A 12,548-nucleotide genomic window follows, 5' to 3' on the forward strand; every position below is an offset into this window, starting at 1 on the left:
CTCAATTCATTGCTGATGCCTGATATTACATTCAATAAAATTTATTCTTTTGACTTAAGATTTGGTCCACTGTTTATAATGCAACAAACCCTGGGTAAGAAAATCTCAAGTCATGAGAATTACTTATATTTTTCCAGTCTGTTTTCATTTTTATTTTATGAATGTCACTTTTCATTGTACAGTTTCAATCTTTATATAGTTCGATCTGTCCATATTTTCCTTTGGGGTTATCTGTCACCATGACTTTACAAGTTATTATTCCTTTAAACCTCTAATATAATTAAAGTTGTTTTTGCTCTGGATTCAGGGGAGACAATGGCTCCAACCATCACATCATATGTTGCCCTATCCAATTTTTGATTATGTTTTGATTTTTTAATTTTATGTTATTGTTTAAAGGATTACAAATAGTAGTACATATGTCTACTTTTTTTCCTTATTGACCTCCCCAAGGCCTCCCCTCCCCCGCCCGTCCCCCATCGGCACATGTCCTCACCCCCCCACCCAGTGTCTTACGTCCATTGGTTATACTTATATGCATGCATACAAGTCCTTTGGTTGATCTCTTTACCACCCCCCCCACAACCCTCCCCAGCCTTCCCACTGTAGTTTGACAGTCTTTTCAATGCTTCTTTGCCTCTGTATCTATTTTTGTTAATCAGTTTATAATGTTCTTTATATTCCACAAATGAGTGAGATCATGTGGTATTCATTTGACAAAGGAGGCAAGAGCATACAATGGAGTCGAGACAGTCTCTTCAATAAATGGTGTTGGGAAAATTGGACAAATACTTAAAAAAATGAAACTAGACAACCAACTTACACCATACACAAAAATAAACTCAAAATGGATAAAAGACTTAAACGTAAGATGGGAAACCATAAAAATCTTAGAAGAAGCCATAGGCCCCAAAATAGCAGACATTTGTCACAGCAATATCTCCACCGATACAGCTCCTAGGGCGATGGAAACTAAGGAGAAAATAAACAAATGGACTACATCAAAATAAAAAGCTTCTGCATAGCAAAAGAAACCATCAACAAAATAACAAGAAAGCCCACCGCATGGGAGAACGTATTTACCAATGTTATCTCTGATAAAGGTTTAAGCTCCAAAATTTACAAGGAACTCATACAACTTAACAAAAGGAAGATAAACAATCCAATCAAAAAATGGGCAAAGCACCTAAATAGACACTTTTTGAAAGAGGACATACAGAAAGCCAAGAGACATATGAAAACATGCTCAAAGTCACTAATCATCTGAGAGATGCAAATCAAAACAACAATGAGGTCCCATCTCACACCTGTCAGAATGGCTATCATCAACAAATCAACAAACTACAAGGGCTGGAGAAGATGCAGAGAAAAAGGAACTGAGACCCAGTTTCTTCAGGGTTTGGCTGGTTAATGGTGCAGCCAATCAGTTCCTCAACACAGCTCTCCTGCTTCCTTCGCCTGCCTATTTATGGAAGCTGAATCATACAGATGTACAAAACCTGAAAACAATTATTTAAGGAATAAATACCACAAAAACAGTTTTTTCACATGATTTCACCTCTCCTGGTCAGAATGCAAGTGCTGTGGGAACCAGCATATAAGGAGAAAGTTCAAGGAAATGAGAAATTGAATGCATCCTTTAGAAGAGGATAAATAAGAAAAGACAAGGGCAGATGGGTTTAACGACACAAATCTACTGGGGCTTGGGGAGATGGATGACACAGGAATACAAACCAGAGAGAGCCCTAGGTTCAATCTTGTTTGGCTTAGAAAAAGGTGTTTTAAAGCAAGTAACCTCTGCTGATATTTTAAGTTCCAGGAGATAATAGGGAGTCCATCCTATAATTTCAGATGAGAAATCTGAGGTTTAGTAGGGGAAGGGACTTTCCCAAAGATAGACAGGGAGGCAGTGTCAGTGCTGGGATTTTAATCCAAGGTCTTGGGCTCAGCAGTCAGTGTGTGTTCTCCTCCCTTACGGGCTGGAGGAAGCTGGTGAATGTTTACTAAGAAAATTCAATAGGTATACACTAGGCTACTTTTATAATAGAGTTTTCACAATAGGGTTTACACACTTGGGGTGGGCTCTTCTACTCTGCCAGCTCTTCTCTATCCCCAGAACTTGGCAATGGAGTATCTAGGTCAGTGATATTGGATAGATGTGGAAGGATAGAAGAGCTAGAAAGTTCATTGACACAAAGCCATAAAAAGCAAGAATCACAGCTGAAACATTGTTTGAAAACACCTAGCACAATTCAGATAGGCAGATACAAATTATATGCTAATCATCCACAATTCCCATCTACTAAGGGAATCTTTGGTAAAGTTTCTATTACTCCTCCCTGGCACTATAAGAATTACTGGCCACATTAAGTGAAGGGTTATTGAACATGGAAGTTTCTGGATTAGTGTGAAAATGGGATTAAATGTCTCTGACCCTAATTTACTGGTTGGCCACAGGCAGGCCAATTACCATTTCTGATCTTCAGTTTTTCCATGCACTACAGGGGGGCGGGGCGGGGTCCTAGCTCCAACATTCTATGATTTTCTTCCAGTCTCTCCTGTCTCACTAAATGGCACTAACCTATTGCTGAAGCCAAAAATCCAGGAGTCATTTGAGATTCCCTGTTGGCAAACTAAGCATATCAGTTCTGCATCCAATACTATATTTCCAATCAGTCTATTTTTTTCTCTCATACCCACTGGCACTACTTTAATCCAAGCCACCATCATCTATTTCCTAGATAACTGCAATAGCCTCCTTACTGGTTTACTTGCTTCCATTCTTGCCCCAGTACAATATATTCCCCTCACAGAAGTCAGAATGATCTTTTATTTTTTTTTTATTTTTTTATTTTTTTTTTTTATTGATTTTTTACAGAGAGGAAGAGAGAGAGAGATAGAGAGCTAGAAACTTCGATGAGAGAGACATCGATCAGCTGCCTCCTGCACATCTCCTACTGGGGATGTGCCCCCAACCCAGGTACATGCCCTTGACCGGAATCGAACCTGGGACCTTTCAGTCCGCAGGCCGACGCTCTATCCACTGAGCCAAACCGGTCTCGGCAGAATGATCTTTTAAATCTAGATCCTGTTAAAACCCTCAGTGGCTTCCAATTGTAATTATAATAAAATCCAAACTTCTCATCATGGTTTACTAAGACATTATTATCTCTTCCTACCTCCTCAATCTACTACTGCTCCCCTCAATCAGCCAGAGGGTTGCCTACTTTCTATCATAGGCCGAGCATATTCCTGTTTCAGGATCACTGCACTGCCTATTCCCTCTGCTTGGAATATCATTGCATGGCTGACTCCTCTTCAGGTCTCTACTTCAGTGTCTTCTCTAAAGAGAATTCTTTCCTGACCATCCTATCTAAAACACTCTCCCTTCTGCCAACACTCTATTCCATTATTCTCTTTTAGTTAGTTTATTGGCCTTATATCTACCCAAATTATCCTATTTGTTTGTTTATTTTTCCTTTTCTGTGATTATTATCTGGTTCCTTCCACTAGAAAGTAAATTTCATAAGGACGGTAATCTTAGGGAAGCAATAAAACATAGTGGCTAAGAGCATGTCTTCCAGTGTCCGACTGCCTGATTTTAAATCCCAGTTCTGCCATTTATTAGCTGAGTGACTTTGGGAAAATTACTTACTTTCTCTATGTCTTCACTTTTCTGTAAAATGGAGATAATAATAGTAATACGTCATAGGATCATTACAAGGATTAAACTGACTTAATACATACAAAGCACTATATTCCCAGTACCTAGAAGCGTCTCTGGCATGTCTTAGATGCCAAAGAAATATCTGATGGCTGACTGCATGAAAGTATCCTTGATGCCACCTGCTCCTTCCCTTTTGTCCTGCCTAGTTCCTCTGCTTGGAATATCAGGACTCCTCCTTCTGGAAGCATTTCCCTGACTGTCCCAGGCCCACTTCCCAGGACTAAGTTGGTTCTCCTATTATGTGTGCTCACAGAACCTAGACTTCCTCGAATCCCTAATCGCTGGCTATAGCTATATGTTAATGTGTCTGATCTTTGTATCAACTGGCCTCTCCAACTAAACTGCAAGTTTGGTGAGGGCAGGCTCTGTCTGTCATATCTACTATGGGATCTCTGCTATCTAGCTTAGTGCCTGACATAATATATACACAATAAATATTTCTTGGCTGAATGGCCCAAAAACATTGGCTCATTTTTCTCTTAGAAATGCTAATTAAGAAACCTAACTTGAGAAATTTAGTACTTTGCAAGCAATTCAGATCGAAAGCTGTTGCAGCTCTGCTTCCTCTCTTAGTTCAGTTTATTATTTAAACACAGTGAGATATATATAAATTCAAACATTCTGGCCTCTATTCTTTAAATCTTGATCTATTCCTTGAGAGTATCATGTCCACAAGAAACTGGTTGTCTTCCTCTTCGCTAATTCCTTCCATTATAATAGTATTCACCCCAACATAGCCTGCCATCCTTACCTGTTTCTTAGCAACATGGACAATGTTGATCTCTATAGGAATAAGATTTTTATTACCACTTCAAATCAGTCAGTTTTTCTAATAAAATAATGCATTGGAACTTCTTAGTAGCACAACTCCTAAATATTCTCTCACCTACTACAGACTTCTGATCAATTGAAAGTTATTGAATACTTACTATAAGAAGGAAGGATGCCATCATGGCTTGAATATATTATTTTAAGCATTGCTTTAGGAGAAGGGGCCAAGGCAATGGTTTCCTTTTATTCCCCATCTCTTTTTTTCTTATTGTAAGTTGCTTATTGTAAGATAATTCACAAATATCTTTCTGTCTTCAGTAATTGAAATAATGAACCAATAATTTATTCCAACCAGGACAACAGTAAACTAAAATAAAAATTATCTGCCTGAATTTTACTTCTTTATCTCTTGTCTGAGGATGACAATTGATTTTCATTAATTCAGACCTGTAGCAATGGAGATGTTTTCAATCAACTCTTTTGTGCTGACAGCTTGGCGGGTGCAGCTGAAAGTCAAAGTCAATTTTTCAATCATCTCAGAATGTTGGCCAGACTGTATTCCTCGTAATTTTGTAGCATGTCAGCATCAATGTCATTGTGGATACTCATGCTTTCAGCACTTGCAATAGTACTAAGAGAAAAGATAAGCTTTTCTTCTGTCTTGTGAGAGATGACAGACTCAGCTTGATTACAGATGATAGCTCCTTCCTCAAATTCATATCTAAAATGTAATAATTCTAGGGCAATAATTGATACATCTACAAAACTAGGGGGGTTTCTTCCCACTCTTGGACTGTCACCAGAAACTAGTCAGAAGTATACCTCTAATTTTATCACCAATTCCAACATCTTTCCTGGCTGCTGTGAGCATAGCCACTTCACTTTTCATCTGTTTAGCAACTAAGGACTAGTTAGTGCCACAAAGCCCTCCATCTGAGGACACACCAATAAGGAGATGTTTCTTCTTGTGTTCAGGGACCTTAATATCAGCTTTTTCATACAGAGCCGAAGATCCTGTTCCATACACTTGAGCTGGTTTCATCTTCCTCTCAGCTCATGCTGCTGCCCCTATTTTAATATATTTAGTAATTTTCTAGATGTTTTTGATTGACTTTAGTCACCTGGTAATATCTTTCAAAGTTTCCATATTTTGAACTTGCAGCTGCATGGCCCAAGGCAAGACCCCAGTGAAGCCCTCTTCAGAAAACACAGTGGTACTGGCCCTGCTAAAGGTTGGTTTCAGTTATTCCCCTCTCATTATTTGGAATATTTTCCTTCCTCTCATTGTTAGCCTGGTTTCTTACAACTCAGCAAGGACAAGGTAACACTGTTATTAAAGAGGTCAAGGAGCCAAGACAAAACCATGGAAGCTAAGAGGCTTATGAACCTTTTCCTTAATTGGACACCTTAATTGTTACAAATAGCACAAACCTTCCTCCAAGGCCCCTTTTGCTACATTAACTGTCATCTCGCTTTAATGTCCATGGGACATAACTTGGCCCTTGGCAGGTTCCATGTATTGGAGTGTACCATCTGGATGAAGTAGCAAAAGCATTTGGATTCCATGGAGACAGTAGCAGACTGATACAGGCTGTGCGGAGCTATGAAAAGAGAAAAGGGCTCTGAGTCAGGAGTCCTGTTTCTGTGTCAAACATGCTGGGTGACTCTGAATAAGTCCTTTCCTTCTTTTTGCCTGTTTCCCCAACTGTGAAATAGGGTTTTTGGTGAGGCTTAAAAGACAATATTATTTGCCAAATTACTCTTATAATCAGATTGTAAAGCTATCAACACATTTAAATTTAAACAGATACAAAGCCACATCTAGACCCTTGCCAGGCATGTGAACTTAGTGTTAGGTAAAGATTCTAAGAGGAAGTAGATAGTGGAAAAAGAGACATCAGTTCTAAAACCTTAAAGGCCATTCCTAAATTGCTTCCCACACATCTCCAAACATACCCTCTATTTCTCCTCAAACCAAAGTTAACTCATATTGTAAAGCAATTTATATTTGACATAAATATATACATCTAAGAGCTCATTTTACTTTTAGTCTCCATATTTTTTTTCATATATATTCATTTTCTTAATCTGCAAGTAACTTTGTTCAATTTGGGCTCAGGCTTTAGCTTTGTAACTTACTATATGGCTTTGGCCAAGCCACTTTCTGAGCCAATTTCCTTTCTTGTAAAAAGGAATGAATCTAGGTATCCCCTTAAGAGTAGTTGTGAGGATGAAATGAGGGTCTATACCAAGGGTGGGCAAACTTTTTGACTCGAGGGCCACAATGGGTTCTTAAACTGGACCGGAGGGCCAGAACAAAAGCATGGATGGAGTGTTTGTGTGAACTAATATAAATTCAAAGTAAACATCTTTACATAAAAGGGTACGGTCTTTTTTTTTTTTTTAGTTTTATTCATTTCAAACAGGCCGGATCCGGCCAGTGGGCTGTAGTTTGCCCACGGCTGGTCTATACATACAGCTCTCAGCACAGTGGCTGATACATGCCAGGCACTTACACAGACTTGTCCCTACCCCTCCTTTTATAGGATAGGTCTGGGGCCTGTTCTTGGCTCTGGACTCCATGGTTAGGGTAGTTTAGACCCACAGTCTTTATGACAACCCAACTCAATAGTCTTCAAATGACTACTAGTAGCACAAGGATCTTAAAGCCCAATAGGAAATTATTAAACTAGAAACCAGGGAGAATTTCCTCGTTGTGAAAGTTATCATGTCTGAGATCCAAAGAAAAGAAGGGCTTCAATTCCACTCCTAGAAAGCTCTTAAAATCATTGTGGACACTCAGAATGTCCTGAGACTCATGTTCCACTAATTTTTCTCCAGCACCATCGGAAGAAACTGAAGCCCAGAAAATAAGTGCAAGCTCAATCAGAGAAAGTTTCCACTCACCTTTAATTGGGAGTGAGTCAGAGTTCTCCTTTTGTCCAAAGCCTAGCTCCCTGGGCCTGTGCGTGCGCTCATCTTCTCTAAATCATTCTCCATTTTGCCTCTAGAGTCACCTCCCTAAGACATCCCTCCAAACTTAGCACTTCTCTTTGGAAACATTAAATAACTTGGCATTATTTGACATGCAGTAAGCAATTAATAAATGTGTATTGGAGAAATGTGCGCCTTATAGGATTAAGTCTAAACTCTTTATTATGACATTCAAATTCTTTTACAATCTAGCTCTAACCTACCTTTTCTAGATACATCTCCCACTTTTCTTTCCCACCTGCACACCCCATATATGAACCTTATGCTCCAGATGCCTTGGGCAACTTGTCCTTTCCTTTCTGTATGTGTTAAGTTCTCTTCCAGGAAGTTCATCCTCCCCAATTGTCTGGCAAATTCACAGCCACTTTTTGAGACCTATTTGCATATTCTTTCTTCAGGTTACACCTTATTAATTCCTATATTATGCCAGCACAGTGCAATGTAGTTAATGAGTTACCTTTCTGTCTCTCCTGCTCCTCAAAGGCAATGACTTGCTTTTATTTATCTTCACCTCCCTCACTGTCTTCCCCCAAATCTGAGCTCAGTAACTGTCTAATGGGGGTAGGGCCAGAAGAAACAGTCACCTCTCCAAGCCCCAGCTTTAGCAGCCACCCCCCACCCCCCCACATCCCCCCCTCACTTCATATGCATCTGAATACCAAACCCACTTGTTCCAAGGCAGCGGACTAAACACTTCTCAAAGTGAATCCCCAAGCAGGGTTTCTCTCCAGCCCAGGTGTTCACTAATTAACAACTTCTGATATCCTTTCCTAGGTAAGTAGACGTGAGGGCCCCAGGAGGGGTGTATATCTCTCATCTTTCCTGTTGCTGCCTTCTGGGATAATTTTTCCTCATATTTTTTCCGCGGACGGGACAAATATCACCATTCCCTTGCACTCTTCACAACCTTTGGCATAATTATCTGTGACAAATTGATTTAAAGTGCGTTTGCAGGAAGAAAAATAGGCGTATCTCGCTTGGCTTTCTGGGATTTGTAGTCCTGCAGGCTCCCAGTCTGCCTGACTGGCCCTGGAGCTGCGACTACAGCTCCCAGGCCTTCTTCAAGTCCCTACTGCACAGACTCAGAGCCCCATGCCGGGAGGAGGTGGTTACTTTGTGTCTATTGTATCCCTGGATGTGTGTGTTTGTACATTTTTCGGGACGTGAAATTGAAAGTAAAAAGCATGGCAGATGAGCAAGAAATAATGTGCAAATTGGAAAGCATTAAAGAGATCAGGTAAGTGGAACGTTGTAGCGCCTCCAAGCCCCCTTGTAGCCCCCCTCCCCATTCCCTTCCTGAGGTAGAAGGCTGAATTACCTTGTAAAGTATCTATTGTTGGGCTACTTGCTGAGGGGGGCGGGGGTGGCAAAGGAACCCGTACACCAGGAATTTCAAGGATGGGTAGGAGGTTGGGAGAGTTGAGACAGATTATATATAGTGAGAAAAGACAGAGAAACAGTCACTGACGGAGAGAGACCTCACCAGATGTGGCCACCAGATGTGGCAGAGAAAGCCAGATGGGGATTACGGCGGTGGGGTGAGGTGGAGGGGAGGTGTTGATCCAAGATAGTTTATTCACGGGTTGGGAGTTGAGAGGTGGCATTCTTGGACCCATTATTTTTTTCAGTGTTTGTTGGCTCCAAGGTGTATTAGGCTCCTTGATCTTTAGGTGTTGAGATTTTTTTCAGTCTCCCATTCAACTTCAGGACCTGGAGCTCGGGTGAGCATTTTGAGAGCAAAGTCTAGTGCCTTGGGGCTGGTGGCTGCTGCCATGGACTACCAGCTGGGAGTGCTGAGGAATCCCAGCAGGCCAGGATTGGGAGGATGGCGAACACTGGCTCCCGCGTGTGTATTTGCTTTCCACTCATTCACCACTTTCTTCCCCTCCTATCCCGTGCTCTGCAAAGGGGATAGGAGCAATGGAGACTGGGGAGGAGGTTCTGCATCACTTAGTACGATCACAGCAGCTGCTCTTAAGTGCCAGAGGTGAAGGGCAAGCAGGCAAAATGAGAGTTGCCTGGTGCTTCCCCCTCCCTACCGCTCTTTCCCTCTGGGAGTGGCTTTGGCTAGGCGACGAGTTGTCCTTGCTCAGAATACAATAGCGCCCAGCAAGTGGACTGCCTGGGCCAGCACCAGACATTCAATCACCTGCCCTCCTCTGCCAGAGCACTGCCCCCTCCAGCCTCCACCCTAATTTTGAGGGTGACATAGGTCCAGCTGTCTCCCTTTAGTGTTTTCCAGGAACCTAGAGAGAAAGGGGGGGGGGATATAAAATGTGTCAATTTAATAAATAAGACTTAGGAGGAGATTTAAATTTACCTTTGGAGTCAATACCTAGAATGAGACTCCCACTTTATGGGGATGCACCTTGACTTTTTTTTTTTTATCATTTGGAGGGGTTATATGTATCTTTACTTCTGCAAGGGAGTAAAAGGAAGGGAAATATTATTTATTGAACCCATGGTGGGCCAAGCCCTTTTACCTACTATTGCTCCTTTCAGCAAGAGACCTGAGAGCTTCCTACACCTCCTTTACAACTGGGAAAACAGAAGCTCAGAAAATTTAAATAACTTTTCCAGAGCCAAACAGCTTGAAATGCTAGATTTTGACAGGAACCCAGTCAATATGCATGCAGAGGCTCTGGTCTTCCCAATCTATCCCATAGCATAGAGGGTCTTAGAAGGGATAGAGAGGTGACATGTTCCATTTTTTTTTTTTTTTTCTGCAAAAGCACCAGGAGATAGGGAGTGAGATAACTTGGTGCAGGAAAAAGCCAGCTGTTATAATAACAATGTAGCTAATCAGAAGCTTAGGTATGCAAGTGTAGAGCCTAAACTTTTACTAGACTTTAAAGAAGCCCCTGCCCAACTCCAAGAGAAGGAACAGTTGGGAGCAAGGAAAAGTGATCCCTCACGGTGAAAATCAAATGGGGGTGTATGACTTCTACCCTCACCAGTTTTAACCAGTAATTTCTACCACTACTAGCTGGTATGAGATTATCAAAGGCCTAGAGAAAGGGTTGAACTCCTGTCCCCAACCAGCAGTAAACATGAAACCCCTACCCAACCTGGATGTCAGCCAGAGACTCAGTGGAGAACCTAGACATCTACTGGCTCCTTTCTCTTCAAAATGACATGTAAAAGAAGGCCTGCAAAAACAAAAATTTTAAAAGAGATCCAGAGTGTTCAAATTTAATTTTTTAAAAAAATCACATGCCATATCCAGGTTATCAACTTAAATGACAAGAGAAAATAAACATGCCAGCAATGAGATGGCATAGATGTTAGAATTATATGGCAAGAAATTAAAGCAGCCAACTTAAAAAGCTTTAATGAGCAATTGTAATTACACCCCTGAAACAAATGATAAAATAGAAAATCTCATCATACAAGTAGAAAATCTCAACAAAGAAATAACATAAAGACAAATCATATAGAAATATGAGAACTGAAAAAATACAGTAGCCAAAAAAGACCTTTAAAAACTCTAAAATATTTTAATTAGATTTATTAAGGTGACAATGATTAATACATTTATATGGGTTTTAAGTATACATTTCTATGATACATGATCTGTATATTGCATTGTGTGCACACCACCCAAAGTCAAGTCATCTTCCATTACCATATATTTGACCCCCTTTACCTGTTACTCATTCCCACTCCCTTCCCTCTGGTAACCACAATACTGATGTCTGAATGTTTGTTTTTTTGTTTTTATTGTTTATTTGTTGCTTTCAGTTTCATATCCCACATATGAGTGAAATCATATGGTTCTTTTTCTGTCTGACTTATTTCACTTAGCATGATATTTTCAAGGTCCATCCAAGTTATTGCAAATGGCAGTATTTCATCTTTTCTTGGGTCAAGTAGTATTCCATTGTCTAAAATCTTGCTCAATAGAAAGATGGGGGAAACAGAAAAGGATCAGACAGCTTAAACAAACAAAAAAAAAACAATAAAAATCACCCAATCTGAACAACAAAGGGAAATTATATGCCCCTCTCCCCAAAAAAGAAGATTAAAAAGAAAGCATTGAGCAGAGCCTCCAAATCTGTGGGACTATTTATATTCATGTTAATAGTTACATTTATGTTAACATTCATGTCAACAGTCTCAGAAAGAGAGAAGAAAGAGTTCAGGACTAGAAAAGTACTTGAAGAAAGAGTGGATAAAAGCTTCCCAAATTGAGCAAAGGACAGAAACCTCCAGTTTCAAGAAGCTAAACAGACACCATCAGGGTAAACTCAGAGAAATTCACATAAAACACATCATAGTCAACCTTCTGAAAACAGAAGGCAAAGAAAAGATCTGGAAAGCAGTCCAGGAAAAACACCTTACCTATAACTTTAGAGGAAAAATAAATAGAATAACAGCAGGTTTCTCATCAGATGAAGCCCTAGTGGGAAGAGGAACAATATTTTTCAAGTGCTGAAGGAAAAGAATCATCAACCTAGAATTCTTTGTCCAGTGATAATATCTTTAAAGAATAGAGATAGTCAGACATTCTTAGGTGAAAGGAAATGGAATTTATCAGTAGGAGGTCTACTCTATAAGAATGACTAAAAATTATTTTTAAAAAATTATTTTATTTTTTAAATTGATTTCAGACAGGAAGGAAAAGGGAGAGATAGAAACATGAATGATGAGAGAGAATCATTGGTTGGCTGCCCCCTACATGCCCCCTATTGGGGATTGAGCCCACAGCCTGGACATATGCCCTTGACCGGAATCAAACCTGGGATCCTTCAGTCCTCAGGCCGATGATCTATCCACTGAGCCAAACCGGCTAGGGCTACAATAAGTTCTTGGAAGACAACACAGTAGGCAAAAACATGAGTAAATACAACAGAATATAATTTCCTTTAAAGTTCTCTTTGAGGATTGGATCAAAATTTATCACAGTTTCATGTTCTCAATGTATGTAGAAGAAATATTTAAGACATATATAAACAGTGTAAAGGGATTTAAAAGGGAGATAAGGCTTCTATATTTCACTTGAACTGATAAAATGACATCAGAAGACTGATAAATTATCTATATAAACGGAATATGC

General features: G+C 40.1%; 1 protein-coding gene and 1 pseudogene across 1 annotated transcript in view; one reads left to right on the top strand and one right to left on the bottom strand.

The window, feature by feature from the left end:
- Nucleotides 1-4,934: 4,934 nt before the first annotated feature.
- LOC118653518 lies at nt 4,935-5,966 on the bottom strand (annotated as a pseudogene).
- A 2,626-nt stretch (nt 5,967-8,592) lies between these two features.
- ZC4H2 (zinc finger C4H2-type containing) overlaps nt 8,593-12,548 on the top strand; it is a 95,860-nt gene continuing 91,904 nt past the window's right edge. The window contains exon 1 of the mRNA XM_036305989.1: nt 8,593-8,729. Within this exon, the coding sequence (XP_036161882.1) occupies nt 8,677-8,729 (53 nt within the window). The 5' untranslated portion in view covers nt 8,593-8,676. The remainder of the gene's footprint in view (nt 8,730-12,548) is intronic.

The sequence above is a fragment of the Myotis myotis genome, unplaced genomic scaffold, assembly GCF_014108235.1.
Source record: "Myotis myotis isolate mMyoMyo1 unplaced genomic scaffold, mMyoMyo1.p scaffold_m19_p_4, whole genome shotgun sequence".
NCBI lineage: Eukaryota > Metazoa > Chordata > Mammalia > Chiroptera > Vespertilionidae > Myotis > Myotis myotis.